We start from the raw sequence: 16,827 nt of genomic DNA, 5'->3' as shown, positions 1-16,827 counted from the left end.
ATAATTATTATCTAATCGAAGTGGAAACCCCAAACCACCACACCGCGCCATATCGAAGTCGAAACCCCAAACCTCAATACTCAAGAACAATGGCATAATCTTCTCTAATGGAACTAGAATTCAAATTCCTAATAGCTCATTTGCATTGCTAATTAATGCCTGGTGTCACATAAGAAGAGCTTCACTCTGCTTTGCTTTGTTATTTATTTTATTTTGTTTTTTGTTTTCGCTTTTGTTTGATTTGCTTTGGCTTTGGATTGTTCAGGAAGGGACTTTTCGTTATATCTTTCATTGTATGATGTTCTTAATCTGTACTGATTCTGATGTTGGGTTTCTCCCAATTATGAATATTCATTGGTCAGAAAAGTAAGTGAACGGCTTCATGGTTTATGCAGTGACGGTTTTAAGTTCAGACTTAGAATAGTTTGGATTTCTTAGCTTTCTTTTAGTTTGGATTTTTAAGCATGGATTGAGGTTGCAAATTCTTCAATTTGTTGGTCCATTCTTTTTGGTTTTGTCCTGCATAATGTACGTTGTCATGAATAGAAATATTAGATAATTGAGACACAAAGGAATGATATATAGGTAAAAGATTTTGATAAGAAATGTAATTTGATATGGGATATTGTGTGCAAGAACTAACTCCCTTATGAAGGGCAGTAGGAGTATTTAAATTATCATACTAATCATGATTTGAGGTAGGAATGGGATTAGAGGCATCACTTGAACCTAAGGACATTGGTTGATGTGGAGTAGGCAGTGCAAGGAGAAAGATATTGCTATATAATGGTGAGATCATTCCATTTCATTCTGTTTAAATTTGAGATGAGGGACTTTGATTTACTTTTTAATTTGTAATTACACATGCACTTGTTGGGTCTTTAACTTACAATCTCATCCTTCAACTTACACTCGCAAGGGGAGGATGTGCTCATTGGCAGATGAGGGACTTCTATTTGGTTTTGGCTAATATTATCTTACTACATTTTGCTGTGTAAGTTCCTTAAAATGCAATAGAGTTGAGCTCCTGAGGTGTGCTATTTTAACTAACATCTTTAGGACTTCATTAAAAATGAAATCATGTGCTCTATTGTTGAACCAGTGGCAAATGATGCAATTGTCTGTGATGATTTTTTTTTTTGATAATCAATTGTTTGTGATGATTTTATTTATTGTTCTCTAGCCCATGTGTGGAAGAATGTTATATGCCTTCCATTTTCACAGAAAACAAAATGAAATTGTTAATGCGATGATCTTGACGCTTGATATATAGAACTAGTTGATTTGTGCCATTATTCATGTAGAGTATAGAGAGAAGAGAACAAGTTTATACGAATATTTAGATATTCATGAAAATATAAACTTACAATGTTTAAAATAACGGGGATTATAGGGTTTCCAAAGGGACAAGGATTAATAGGGTTTTAGGAATGAAATCAAAGGTGAAATTCAAGATTTCGGTTGCTGTAAACGATGATGTGAACAGTAACCATGAATAGTAAAATTAAAGAAAATAGATAAATTCTAGAAATCACACCTAAACTTCCTAAGCATCACACGTAGGGTTTCTTGACTTCCTAACTGTGATTTGGGTTACTTACTATTGAAGTGATTATTAATGAATGTTTTCAGAATTTAAGAGCTATGCTTTCTTTTATGGCTTGTGTGATGCAAACTTCTCCAAGGTGTGATGCCAAGGAACCCTAGGTGTGATACGTAGGAAGACCTAGGTATGATTTTCTAGTGTTTTATTTAGGTTATTTTCTGTTTATCCCCTGTTTCAGCGGTCTTGCATCAGGGCATCTCCCTCCGTTCGATATCTCCACAGCCATTTGCCTAATAAAGCATAATTAAATCTTCTCTAATGCCTGATGCCTAACTCGCCATTTTGCACTGGCATACAAACTTGAGACCATCTTCTCTAAGCAAGTACATAAGAAAGTTTCAATTCTCATGATCATATGCTTTCTCAACATCCAACTTGCACAACACTCTCGACACCCTTGACTTCAACCTACTATCTATACATTCAGAAGCAATTAAAAGAATCTAGAGTTTGCCTACCTTTAACAAAGGTGTTCTGAGAATCTGAGATAAGCCCATGCACCACCTCTCTCAAATGATTAGCCAATACCTTAGATATAATCTTGTACATCCCTCCCACCAAAATAATAGGATGAAAATCCTTCACCTCCACAGCATTAGTTTTTTGGGAATAAGGGCAAGGAAGGAGGCATTAATGCTTTTTTCAAACACAGCTTGCTCTGTTTTCTATGTACTCAAACAAGATTGAAAAATTCCATAGAAAAACCATCCGAGCTTAGTGACTTATCACCGTTGGACCCACTGATCACCCCAAACACCTCATCCTCCTCAAAAGGTCTATCTAGCCAAATAGCATTTTCCTCAGGAAATTCTTGTAATGAAATTTTTAGATTCTTTTCTAATTTTATTTGGACAATGTGGTCAAACTTTTGGCTGTGAACTCTATCCTGTGATGTAGAGCGTTTCAGTTGAGCCCACAGTAATCAAGGAGTTCTATTCTCTCTTCTTATTCCATGCAACTTTGTTGTACAATTCACATGAAAAGCCTAGGGAAAAGGAAATTATTTGCTCAAATATTAGGATTTTTATCATCTTAGTGCTGTTTTGTGAGTGATTAGGTTGTAACTTATAAATGCTTATTGTGACCGTGATACATTACTTTCGGCCACCTGTTTTGGTCACCCATGGGTGCTGGTTCCTATTACCATTATCTCCATCATGATGGTAAGCTAAATCTTTTGTTTAGTTTCACACATGGAGACTCAATCACCTGTGTAACTAATATATATATATATATATATATATATATTTTCTTTTGCAGGATTGCATTTTCTGGGAGGTCCAGTTTCATTCTACCATCATTACATTTGGACTAGCTACATTCTTTAGTGTCTTAGGAGATGCTTGTAAGAAAATTCTTTAGATTCTTCTTTTATTTATTTATTTATTAATAAGTTGATGTATTTTATTATCCTTATATTATGTCAATGAAGCATTATTTTCACTTTTCTTTTGTCATTTCTGTTTGGATTGTGTTTTATGCTATTAATCTTCCTAGAGACTAGTCTATACTCTCTAATGCTATTGCATCCCATTTGATATCATAATGCCTCCTTGGTTATATAATTTTGGGAAGTGGCTTATCTTTGTTTTGAGATTTTGATAGCACTCTATGGATGATACATACCTGACCAATTAAGTGAGTAAGTGGTTGGCTTCTAGCCGGACAGGGAACAATAGTAAGAAAGGTATGCGAGAATCAAGGAGTTTAGTTTCTTCTATTAATTATGACTTGAAGTCTGGTAGGAATTCAAGAGGTAGTATGAAACCCATTAGGTTGGACTCAGATCAGTATTAATGAATTTAAAAATCCTATCTTGGAATATGGGGTTTAAATAATTTTCATGAGAGGGATTTTATGAAAAATATGCTTAAGGAGTGGCAGGGTGATTTTGTTTGTTTACAGGAAACCAAATTGGATAATATTAACTCTACCATTGTGAAAAGTTTATGGGGCAGCCCTTTGGTTGATTGGGCAGTTTTGGATGCAATTCACACTGCTGGGGGTATTTTGTTGGCATGGGGACTGGAGGGTGCTTGATAAATTTGATTGTTTCGTAGGTAGATTTTCTGTTTCCATTTTGTTGGAGGGAGTGGTAGACAAGTTTGAATGGGTTTTGTTAGACAGGTTTATTCGGGGGTGTGAGGTCTGTTTGATGACAGTGCTAGGCTAGGAATGCAACGTGGGTGGAACTTGATTCTGTGAGATTGCAGTGGAGCTTGGCATAGTGTTTGATTGGTGATTTCAACATCATCAGATATCTAGTAGGGAGACTTGGTTGTAACTCTTTTAGCTCAGCCATGTTCATTTCTCTGACTTTATTGAGAAAAATAATCTGGTTGATCTGCCTTTGGAGGGGGGCGATTACACTTGGTTTTGTGATTCTGATAATCCTTCCATGTCCAAAATTGATAGGGCTTTGATTTCAGCTGACTGGGAGGATCTTTTTTTGGATGTGACTCGTAAGACTCTTTCTTAGGTGGTGTCAGATCACTGTCCTATTTTAGTTGAGGTAGGAGGTATGTTGAGGGGGAAGAGTGTTTTTAAATTTGAAAATATGTGGCTGAAAATGGAGGGTTTTGTGGATCAAGTTCAGCAGTTGTGGAGTGGTTATCACTTTTTGGGGCCTCCTAGTTATATTTTAGCTTGTAAATTGAAGGCTTTGAAAAGTGACTTGAAGCATTGGAACAAGCATGTGTTTGGGGACATGGCTTTTAGGAAAAAATGTCTTTTGACTGAGTCGTTGTATCTTGATATGAGAGAAGAGTTGCAAGTTTTGTCTCTAGAAGATGGATCTAGAAGAATTGTGATCAAAGTTGATATCGAACATTTAGCTTCTTTGGAGCAAATTTCTTTGAGGCAAAAATCCAAGGCCTTATTCATAAAAGAGGGGGATAATAATACTCTGTTTTTTCATAGGTTGGCTAACTCACATAGGCAAACCAATCACATTAGGGGAGTGGAGGTTGAGGGAGTGCTTTGTTAGGCTGATAGGGAGGTTCAAGATCAGGTGGTGGAATTTTATAAGAATTTATATTAAGAGCTTGAATCTTGGAGGCCTGCTATTGATGGCCTGGAGTTTGCTTGCTTAGATGAAACTAAGAGGCTGTCTTTAGAGAGGGAGTTTGATAACGAGGAGATTTTTGCAGTTTTAAAGGAGGCTGAAGGTGATATGGTGCCTCTAAGATGAAATAGTAGTGACAATTGTGTATATCTATGTAAATTCTTTCTTTCTTTAGGCAGAAGAAGAGATGGGGATTGTCCATCCACCAAAGATGTTACAATTAGAAATACTGTAGCCCTTCTCACATTCTTCAGAGAAATGTAAAATTGAGTCATCTTTTTGTTGGAAGGGGTTCTGTTTGGTTTTATGATATTTCTTGTCCTTTTAATTTGATTTAACATGCCAGGGATATCTATGGGTAATAGTGATCTGTGCAATTATTCTCTTTAGACTCTATGATATATCTACTCCCTTTAATTAAATTTAACTTGGCATGATGTTTCTATGGATAATAGTGATCTATGCAACTTTTCTCTCTCGAAGTCATCCTCTTTTTTTTACGTACTTAAGAATGTCCTTCCATTGTTCAAAGATGAGCTGGTTTTTGGTTTGCACAACATGTGAAACCAAAAAATGACATCTCTTAACCATTAGAGTAGAGATTGCAAACTATTTTTCTTGTTGCATCAAATGCTGCACCCTTACTTCCTACTTTTAAAGTCCTACAACAAAATGTAAGATCCAATTCATGTCTAGTGGAATTTCAAGTGCATTGTATCATGCGTGTGACGTGTAACTGGTGTGCTCTATATTTTACAGCTCTACAGGTGCATGATTTGTGCAAAACATCTTCCTTAGCTCCACTATTCATAAGATTTTAGTTTCAAGTTTAACACTTTTACTACTGCTTTGGTATCAGTTTATGGATTTTTGGTTCTCTTTCTTGGCTGTGGCGAGCACTTTTGTATACCTAACTATTCTTAGTGAAACTGCAAAGAGGACAATCCATATAATTGCAGCCGTTATTTCTGATTGCTTAAAAAAAGAAAAAGAAAAAAAAAGCATAGCAATTATAAATTGCAGCAGAGAAAGATGAAAGAATACTGTAAACTAAGCCTAAGAAAACACTGAAAATATGGGTTAAATTGTAAAAAATAATGTGGCAGTTCAGTGAACATTTAAATTGTAACTGATATATGTTTTCTTTTGCAGTGTTGCATTTTCATGGAGGACCAGCCACGTTCGACTGTAATTACGTTTGGAGCTGTTTTTGTGGTTTAGAGGGAACTTTTGTTCTTTGGTTGATAATAATATCTATACTTGATGTTTTGACAATTGGGTATTGCAGTAAATTTGTTTCCATGAACTCATTAGTTTTAGGATTGCTTTTTTGGAACTCTGTTCAAGAGGATTGATTTTTCTAGTTAATATACTACCTTTCCTTTTTAAGAATCTCTGGAATTATTTGAATTTGTATTCCATTGGATATTAGTATTAGCTTTCTGGTCCTCTATGCCTCCTAGCCCTCCCCCCCTAGTCTACCAACACCACCACATACGCAAAAACTTTGCAAAAACATCCACATTGAATTATCTATTATACTCTATTTCATTTAAATAATCATTTTTCTCTTTTGCTTTTTTGGACATTAAAGAGAGAGTCAATGGAAGAGAGAGAGAGAGAGAGAGAGATTCTAACAAGGGTGAGAGATAAAATATTAAAATAATAAAATCGAAAACTACAGTAACCATGTATATTTATGTGGTTATTGTAGCAATAATGTATATGTACAATGTTATAGGTTGACTAATGTGGATAGTTTTGAGCAAAAATGTGTTAAACTAATCACTTTTTTATTTTTATTTTATTTTGCAATGTCTAATGCGAGTGCTCTAATGGAGCTTACTTTTTGTTCTTGTGTGTGCTAAAATTTAGCATTTAACAAATCTAACACTAGTGATCTCATAGCCATGCTCAACAACAAATTAGTCCCGATTAATCAATGACTAATTTTTGGAAATTCGAATTTGCTCACCCAGTAAAATAAATTAGTGCTAGTTCTTAATTTAGAGAGAGAAATGGGGGTGGTGATAGGGGGATAATACAGCCATGAGGTGGTGTGTATTTTGATTTCTTGCAAGATAGGGGATCATTTTCATTACCTAGAAAGCTCTCAATTATTTTTAGTTTCTACTTTTTCTTCTGTTTCTTACTGACTTGCTTTTCAATTTGTTGTTTTGCTTCCTCAATCATACCCTCCCTTTTATAATGGAGTAAAGTGGATCCTTTAGACCAAAACACTTGCCTCATGGATACACTGATGTCCCTGAACTTTCCTTTGAATCATTCAAATAGTCCTTGGGAAATAGGGGTGTTATGCCTTACTTTCCTCCATTTTTCTTCCCTAACCAAAATTTTTTTCACATCAAAGGAGCCTTTTGAAGTTGCTTGGTTGAAGTGGTTTGAGCCCCTTGCCATTTGCATCTCTTCTTTCTATACCAAGGTGCTGGGGATTGGAGCATTGACCACCTTATCAAACCAGAAACCGAATGCAACTGGTTTTAGGCTTTGACAACACATCAATACTATAGACCTTCACCTACTTATACATGTTCCAAGCTTACAATGTATCAATGGGTGATAGCTACGCGTTCTTCATATCTGCATCCCCCATCCTTCCAAACATAACCCCCGTCTCTCTCTTTCTTTGTGTCAAGCACTCAAGGCCTGGATCATAAGTTTTGACGTTTGGAATTGAGCTGCTAGACTGAGACTCGAAGAACTCACGCTCTGTGCCCATAAAGAATAAACAAACTACTTTCTAGGTTGATGACCAACTAGTGACGTTGGTCATAAGCTCAGAAGGTTAAACTATAATATGAATTAAGATGAGGTTTAAAAGAAAAATTGCAATGTGACAATGATCGTTAGGAAAATCATTCCTCTTTGTGATTCTAAAGGGGAATCATTCATAGGCTTTTGTTGGTGTGAGTTGGTGAACATTTCCTTTGCAAAGCAGGAGTTCTAACAATTCATCATCCCCTTAAATTGAGGTGACTTGGGCCTAGGGCATTGTCCCTAAGATCACATGTGGATGTTCTCATTATCTTGTAGCATTAAATGCAAAATTGGCAATAATTATGAGGTAATACATGCGGATGTGAGGGGCCAAACCTTCCTTAGAATGACTTGTTGTATTGTTTGGTGAGTGAATAGTTACATTTACCTTTTGCATACCTATGTTTTTTTAAATTCACTTTCCAACAAACTCTCTATCCTTTCTCTATCACATTTAAATGTTCTTTCCTTAATCTTTCTCAAGAGCAATTAACAAAACATAAACCCGTCATACCCCACAACCCCATTTTACTAAACTTGAAGATATACAATTAGAAAAATGATTTCAAATGATTGAAATTGGCATACCAGTTTGCTTTTAGCTTTTGTGAGAGAAATTAGAGACCGTTTTTGTGAAAAATAGAGATTTCGATCGTTTGTAGAAAAAAGAGAATGAGAGGAGAGAAGAATTTTTTTTTTGATCAGTTGTTTAATTTTGTTGGTTGAGTTGATCTGTTGATGTTCCCATCAGTGCTAGAATTTGAGAAGAAATCAAGAAGAAATTGAGAAGTAGAGTGTCCTTTCATTTGTTCTGTGATAAGAAGCAAAGAAAGAGTATGAGAGCAAAAAGAAACCAAATAAGAAAGAGAAAGAAGTGATATAATATTAGGTGCTTAAATTTTTTTGTCCACATTGGTCCTATTTTGTCCACTTCGGTCTTATTCAGTCCACATTAGTCCTCCGTCCATTTTGTCCACTTTGGACTTTTTGGTACATTCTATCCACTTTGGTCTAGTTCGTTTATTTCAGTCATGTTTGGTCCATCTTGCTAACTTTGGTCCTAATCTGTCCATTCAATCTTATTTGGTCCATTTTGGTCCTATTTGGTCAACTTTGGTCCCATTTAGTTCACCTTGTTCCTATCCAGTCCATTCAAACCACTTCGGTCCATTTTGATCCACTTTGACCTATTTTTGTGCACTTACATAATGGGAAAAGACATGTTCGGGTTGAAAGCACCTATTCTAAATACAAATTTATTATAAAAAAAAATATAAATCTCAAACTTGTAAGATCTAAAATCTGAAGCATAACATTTTATTATTGTTACACTTTTATTAAGCCACACTAATGTAGCATTTCAGTCCACTTCGGTATAGCTAAATTTAAGTGAAAGTCTTTCAAAACACAAAGGCTATGAATATACAAATGTAATCTTTAGGGTAGTTATTCATTTGTTTTAATGTTGTTACTTTTATATGAATTGCATGGGGTTGATTATACATTTAATGTTGTTACTTTTATGGGCTTCCTTGTTACTTGATGTGAGAGTCAGTATATTGCTTTCTTTCAACAACTTGAGAGAATTTAGGAAATCACAAGTGAATGATGTTATTATTCACCATGCAAGTAATTCAAGCCAAAAATGGGTGAGGGAATTAAGAAATTTGATTTCTACTATTAATTATGATGGGCCTTTCAGTAGAAGTACTAGAGGTAGTTTGAAATCCTCTGGGATCTCTTGTTTGTACATGAATTTAACACTTTTGTTTTGGAATGTGAGGGAATTGAATAATCCTCATAAGAGGGATGTTGTGAAGTATCTTCTAAGGGAGTGGAAGTGTGATATTGTTTGTCTTCAAGAAAATAAATTAGACAATACCATCTTTAACATGGTAAAAAGTCAGCCCTTTTGTAGACTTGGTGGCTTTAGATGCCATTCATACAGCTGGGGGTGTTCTGTTGATGTGGGATGGAAGGGTGTCTGAGAATGTTGATTGTGTGGTTGGAAGATTTTCATTTTCAATTTTATTGAAGGGTGTGGCAAATGGCTTTGAATGGATTTGCTCGGGGTGTGTGGACCGACTAATGAAAACCTAAGGGATGTGATGTGGGCATAGCTTGACATTGTGAGATCATGGTGGCTTTTGGCTTGGTGTTTGTTTGATGATTTTAATATTATCATATCTCCAGCTGAGAGACTTAGATGTACTTCGTTCAGTTTAGCAATGCTTAAAATTTTGGATTTTATTGTGAAACTTTTTTTGGTTGATTTTCCTTTGGTGGAAGGAGAATTTATGTGGTTTCGTGACTCTGACATTCCTTCCATGTCCAGAATTGATAGAGTTATGGTCTTAGGGGATTGAGAGGAGCATTTCTTAGATATGATCCAAAGGATTCTTTCTTGGGTGGTGTTGGATCATTGTCCTCTACAAATGGAGGCGGGAGGCATGTTGAGGGCAAAGAGTCCTTTCAAATTTGAAAATATGTGGCTAAAGGTGGAGGGTTTTGTGGATACGGTTCGTCAATGGTAGAATGGTTATCACTTTATGAGACCTCCTAGTTATATTCTAGCTTTTAAGCTTAAGGACCTTAAGATTGTTAGTTACTTCGAGGGTAACCACCTCCTAACAGAGAGAGAGAGAGAGAGAGAGAGAGAGAGAGAGAGAGAGAGAGAGAGAGAGAGAGAGAGAGAGAGAGAGAGAGAGGGAAAATTGATTAATACTCTTCATGCCCTATATTTCATATCATCCCTCATTTTTATACAACACATTAGTCTTCCCACCAAAACTAACAACCTAACTAACTAATAACAACCCAACTGCTACTAATTAACAAAATTGTTACTAACTAACATAGCACAGTCACAAAACCTTACTTATTTACAATGCTATTCAATTATAATGCTACTCAATTAGCTAGTTCCCTAAAATTTTGAATGTGAGAGGCAACATTATAGTATAGCTCCCACATGTGTGTTTTTGAGAGAGAGATAGATGTGATTCAAAACTCAACTTTAGGTAAGCAAAATAAGGATAGGGAAAAGTTAGTTTAGAAAATATTTTTAAAATTTTTTTATAGGAAAAGAGAAAAACAACTAAATTTTTTTTTTATACAGTTTGTTATATTTTTCATACAAGTGATATTAAAACTTTTTTAAAATGATCTATTAAAAAATATCCTAAAAGCATTGTTATGAACTGAAAAATTAAAAAGATAACTTAGTCGATTCGAGGTGACTAGCCTCCTAAACTTGAAAGGGATAATAGAGTTTTTGGTTTAATTTCTGCTTAATTCTCATTAATGCATTTAATGTACATAAATAGCCAATGATAAGATAACCTCATCAACAAATACTAAAACATAGGAACTAATCCTATCCTAAAACATAAGAATTAATTTGAATACAAATAACAATACTAGTCTATCTAGGAAGCCTTAATCTATCTTTAAACTAAATTCAAATAATTTATCTTTAAACTAAATTCAACACCTAGGTCATAACAAGCACCCATTAACTAGAAGTCTAGAATCATAAAAAATGTAAGTCAAGCCAAGTTAACATTGACTTAAAAGTCTTGCATGCAAATGGGACGCTTAAGCCTGATTTCAAGAGTCATAATGCGTAACAAAATTCTCATTAGTCTGATTGTCTAAATATACCTCCTCAACAAATTGCCAGGGTGCATCAAATTTTAAAATACATCAACAATACTGTAAGGTTGAATTTTATCAATCATCTTGTTGGCTTTATTCTGTGCCAATTTGTTTCTGTTTTAGCACTTAGTAACCCTGTATTTAGGTGGGATTCATGTAAGGGTAGAGTGTGAGAGAGTGAAAAAATGCTCAAGATGGTGTAAAGAAGTAGGGACTCGTGGCTAGGACTCGCGGTTGACTCGTGACTGGCAAGCTGCCAACTGTAGCACACGCGAGAAGCGTGCGGGGAGGTGAAGAGTCACGTCAGTTGTCACACTATAGGACAAAAGTCCCAGGCTGGCCAGGCCGTTAACTCGCGGCTTGAACTCGCGACTTAGACCAGTCATGAGGCCAAGCCGCCAACTTACCCTGTTTGGGAAAAACTGACTCTTTGCATTTATTTCTCACCCCACTATATATTGACCCTTATACCCACGAAATGTAGAGAGATTCCAAAGAGAATTTTGAGAGAGAAACCCTAGAGAAAAATAAGATTGACTCATCCCCAATCTTCACTTAGAGACTTTTCAAATTACTCCACTCTCTTCCTCTCCATTGTTACATCCTTGAGAGGTACACTGCCAAAATCTTTTCTCACCATACCCATATTTGTGAGAAGACTGTTTGGTGCTTTGTGAAGCAGTTAGGAAGGAACCAATTCACATTGGTTGATGCTATGGTTAGTAGTGAAATCCGGTAAGCTAAAGAAGAAATAGGTTCGGCGTAACTTCGTTGGAGCAAGAAACTTGGTGAGTTTAGGTACACTGGGTAGATTAGGCTTAGAGGGTCTTCTGCTATTCATGTATTCCTACTACATTTTTTAGTTTATTATTTACCGCTTGGAGAACGGCAGAGAGATTTTACGCCAAGGGCTTCGATTTCCTCTTCGATAACAGATCACTGTGTTGTCCTTGTGTTTGCATCTCTCTTGCCTTAATCTTTGCCATTTAATTTCTACTGTGGATGTGATTTTATTTGGTTTATATTGTTTATCAATTCTATTATATGCTTATGTTCATATTCCACACATCAATTGTTTGATAATAAGCTTGAATTGGTAATTTGTATTTTTGGGGATCAAAACGTTCATTGTGTTTTATACACATTTTGAACATTCAAATACATCAAATAAAACCAGTTTGATGATGATCATAGAATAAATAATTCGGCTCCTATAGGTAAATTTTTCTTGAACTGCTTGGCACATTCTATAGCACCTTCATTCTCTTCTACTCTCACAAACTCCCAAGGGGTTCCCACAAGAGCCGGAGAACGAGGATTAATAACAAGCTTCTCAAGTTTGATGGCACTTTCGAGTAAATAAACAGTAAGCTCAATGTCTATTGCACGCCCCACAAATCCCGTTATTTCCACCTCCTTGAGGTGCTCATTAGGATATTTCATCACCTTCATTAATTCTCTTTCTCTCCGGGACTTATCCCATAACAGCTGCAATTGTTAAAAAGAAAATAAGAATCATGATTGCGAAGGTGCAAGATAAATTTTCTATTATATATAAAGCAGGGTTAGGGGCAAAGAACATTAAACAAGTAACCCTGTATGATTAGGGCACTACAAGAGCTGACTTGCTACAACTTCTATACTCCAAATATCACATTGGAAGTGATAAGAACTTTCATGAAGAAACCAGTATTTGAAACTTTAACCTACCCCACCCTACCCTTTCTGCAGCCAATATATTTTGTTACATCTCACATATTACAAGGGTTTTGAATGTGCGACCCATCATTATAATAGTATAGCTCTCAAGTGTGTGCATGTGTCTGAGAGAGAGATGTAATTCAACACTCAAGTTTTAGTAAGTAAAATACAGATATAAGTCAAGCCAAGTAAAAAAACAGTCAACATTGACTCAAAAGTCTGTAAGCAATACGAGGTTTAACCCAGATTTTAGAAGTCACAATACATCAAAAATTCTCACAAGTCTTATTAATATACCTCCTCAACAAATAGTCAGGGTGCATTAAATTTCAAAATACATAAACAATGCATCAAATTAAATCAATTCCTTATCTTGCAAACCTATTCCATCCTCATGTCTCTATATTTATAATGATGAAGAGCCTTCAGTTAGTCTAGAAGGTGGCCTATGCTTCTAGGATAGGCCAGTCTTTCAAACTCTCAATAGTAAAAATAATTAAAAAATTAACCAATAAATGTAATACTGCCTTCTAGTGTGACACTGTAAGGTAGAACAAGTTGAAAAAAAGCCAAATGTGTTATAGTTCTCTTGCGGAACAACACTTTACCTATAGAGTAAAAATCAATTACCTACAATCATAAATTCCCCCTTTTTTTTTTTTTATATTTAAAGTGGTTTCAATAACGGGTAGGAAGAGTTTAGTGTGATTGCCGACCATTGTTGTCAAAATTGTTTAGGTGCATATAAGAACAAAGGCATTCTAGAGCCTACACAGTACACACAAAGCAATACATGGTGACACACACCTAACTGATAAAAAAAACATACAATTTTCAAATGTAATCCATAATGACATTTAGTAGAAACATTTTTTTAAAATAATTATAAAAAAAACATGTATATATATATATATGCAGACCCACAACAATATAAAAAAAATGCATGTTCTTTCTCAACATGCAGACCCACAACAATTCTCATGTGTATGTTAATAAGAACATAAATCACAATCAAACAGCAGAAAATTATCATCAAATTACTTCAATTAGAAATTAAATCTTATGAAGCCATATCTGGAACCATTAGAGAGAATGTCAAAACAAGGTTAGGTGACTGTAGGAAAGTTGAGATGAAAAATGCTCATGAAAAATGACAAGTCAAGTTCAAGGAATATCTTATAAATAGATAGAGAGATGGAAAACCATGATCCAACAATTAATGTGCAAATAGCATCACCTAAAACAAATAATGAAAGCTATCAGTGCACTCAAGTGACAAGCTATGAAGTAAGAACAGTCACCTCTAAAGAAAATTTTTGTAAAAAAGGTGCCGCCTCTATCATTGATATAAAACTGATGAGGCTCATTCCATCACTTGTAGAAACTCTCCATTTAAGGTATTTAAGTTTAGGCAACAATTGAAATTTTGGGAATTCCATGTTTTGCTGAAAAGAGTAAACAAGATGAGAGAACATTTCATCAAATCATATTAACATAAATGCAAGAGATTGAAAATAATTTAAGGCACTTACAGAATGAGGAGAAATAAGGGCGATGTAAAAGTCAAGCGTCAAACTCTGTAGCTGAGAAAGGTAGCTTGACAGAGGGCAAAGTGCATAATTCAGATAATCATATGCACCGACATATACATGTACATCTAGAAGACGGGGTGCATAATTAACGTGCATCTCCATAGCTCGAGCAACAAGGCCAAAAGACTCAAGATTTGGAGCAAAAATCTCAATTCTTTTAAGTTCCCAACAACGTATTATGTTTAAATGCTTCAACCTCAGTGAAGAACTGCAAATCTTAAGTGTCACTAGATCTTCAGAATAGGCAACATGTAATCTTTCTAGCAAAGGACAGTTGGAAAGGAAATGCTCAAGAAGCTCGCCGGTTACATGTACGTATATTAGAGTGAGGGATGTTAGGGACTTGATGCAAGATACTCCAACCACAGAACTTTTGATGCTAATAAACCGTTCATGTGGAAATGTATAAAGCATTTGTTTTTCACATGCCTCTGTTGGTGTAAAGTCCAATTCAAGCCTCTTAACTCCCTTTGAGATTGCAGAGTCAATCCATCCATCAATGTGATGTTTATGATGGTTATCAAGCTCAAAACAAACTCTGAATTGGTCTATATTTGAGCCTTGATGTAATTTTAGAACATGGTTCACCCTTTTCACAAACTTTCTCCTTTCTCCTTTCATTTTTTTCTTTCGATCGGCAATGGCCCAAAAAGTATCTGGATCATCAAAGTCCAAACTACCGGTGAAGAATGGCCACAGTTGTTTCCATCTGTGTGAAAGAACACTGGTTCTGACTGCTTCTTTCAATGTCATGAAAGACAGAATAGAGACGATCAGTTCATCTGGCAACTGACTAATCTGATCCTTTGAATCCTCATCGTTCCAATTGCACTTAACATATTATAAATCAACAACAAAAAGGTCAGTAAAGCTAATGCTTGAAGGGCAGAGCTACATGCATGGTTGGGGGGCCATGGCCCCTCCAATTTTTTTTTTTTTTTTTAATTATTTTAAATATAGGTATATTTTATAAATCTTTAAGGTTATGTGAAAATAATTTGGAGTTGCCCTCCACCAAAAAGAAAGCATTGATCAACTAATCAAGTAATCCTTTAAAAAAAAAAGAGTTTAGAGCTGATATACAACTGCAATAGAATGAAATAATTAGGTAGTAAATTTTGAAAGTAAATAGTAGAACCACCCTAATTTTTAGTTCAATTTCAAATCCTATTAATGCTTACAAACACCATATATATATATATATAAAGAAGGAAATTATGAATAATTTTGCTATGAAAATAAATAATTGATGAAGTTTATTTCGTGAGGAATTATTATTCAACATGACTTTGATGGAAGATACTATATATATATATTTTGTTTTCATATATTTGTATACTGTATAGCCAATTATACAACTTTTGTATACATATTAGAGTTTAAGAAGATTATAAGTTTCTCTTATTAAAAAAAAAAAAAAACCATCTTGTGTCTGGGTGTGTATATATACATATTAAAGTCATAATTTTATATATATATATATATATATATATGTATGTATAACTTATTTAGTATAGGACAATTAACATTTATATTTTCATGGTTTTGTTTTTTTGGGTAGAATATATATATAATTTGAGTTTATCTTGACACAATAACTCAAAAACTAAAAAGAGAATTGTACCTTGTCGTCGGAAGGAAGAGGCAGAGGCGGCAGTGTCATCTCCATTAATTCGATTTCGCTGTATCCTTGAATTTGAAATCAAAAGCTGAAAAATATTATAGAGATTAAAAAAAGAAAAAATGATGTCAACAAATCCAACAACGTCAAGGAAAAAGTAAACAAATGGAAGAGAGACAACTTTAAATGAAACAAAAAATAAAGAAATAGCGCAAGAGAGAGAGAAGGGGTAGATGATGAACCTGATGTGCAGAAGAAGAACAAGATGAAAAGCGAAAGTTAATCTAAGCGAGGAGAAGGGTATAAATAATAAGATTTAATCTAACTCCTCACGGACTAGGACCAGGAATAGAATCCCTCTATCCATTGAACTCTACAATTTTCTTAAATTTTAAAATATCATGTATTTTTTATTTATAGATAAACCATTCTTATTATTATATAAGATATAAATAAACCATTCAACGTGCGAGAGAGAGAGAGAGAGAGAGATAGAGAGAGAACAAAAGAGCACGTCATAGGAAATCTAGGCCACGTTTGGTAGAGAATTTTAAACACATATTTTCAGTTTTTAAACAATATTTTACACATTTTTTCACTCACAAGAATTTCAAAAAAATACGTGTGATGCTCTGATTGTTTTGTTTACACACATGTTAAATTTCGTGCTAATCGGATGTTATTTACTTTTTAATCCATAAACTTATCTTTTATAAATAATTTTAGATTACAAAAAAACTTAAAAATTAAACAATTAATTAAGGACATAGTTATTGAAATTTGATTTTCTTGATAGGAATGACAGGCC

At 34.7% G+C, this 16,827-nt stretch overlaps 1 protein-coding gene and 1 long non-coding RNA gene across 4 annotated transcripts; one reads left to right on the top strand and one right to left on the bottom strand.

The window, feature by feature from the left end:
* Positions 1 to 6,062, top strand: LOC112019826 (uncharacterized). Of its 2 annotated transcripts, XR_010630511.1 has the most exons (3): positions 1 to 2,769; positions 2,867 to 2,951; positions 5,823 to 6,062. It is a non-coding gene; the product is annotated as an uncharacterized LOC112019826 (long non-coding RNA). The 2 variants fall into 2 exon arrangements; XR_002883710.2 differs by having other exon boundaries at positions 1 to 2,951.
* A 6,126-nt stretch (positions 6,063 to 12,188) lies between these two features.
* Positions 12,189 to 16,436, bottom strand: LOC112020847 (F-box protein At4g09920). 2 transcript variants are annotated; one of them, XM_065777622.1, is made up of 5 exons: positions 16,262 to 16,434; positions 16,023 to 16,107; positions 14,339 to 15,229; positions 14,108 to 14,251; positions 12,189 to 12,593 (listed from the first exon to the last, which is right to left on the bottom strand). In XM_065777622.1, exons 2-5 carry the CDS (start codon positions 16,065 to 16,067, stop codon positions 12,294 to 12,296), a joined length of 1,380 nt encoding a protein of 459 aa, XP_065633694.1. In that variant the 5' UTR covers positions 16,068 to 16,107; positions 16,262 to 16,434; the 3' UTR covers positions 12,189 to 12,293. The 2 variants fall into 2 exon arrangements, with proteins under 2 accessions (XP_065633694.1, XP_065633695.1); XM_065777623.1 differs by lacking the exon at positions 14,108 to 14,251 and having other exon boundaries at positions 16,262 to 16,436.
* Positions 16,437 to 16,827: the final 391 nt, after the last annotated feature.

Source organism: Quercus suber, unplaced genomic scaffold (assembly GCF_002906115.3).
Source record: "Quercus suber isolate HL8 unplaced genomic scaffold, Cork oak 2.0 scaffold_160, whole genome shotgun sequence".
Lineage (NCBI taxonomy): Eukaryota > Viridiplantae > Streptophyta > Magnoliopsida > Fagales > Fagaceae > Quercus > Quercus suber.
The sequence above is the reverse complement of the archived record's forward strand: the minus strand, read 5'-3'. Positions and strand labels throughout refer to the sequence as shown.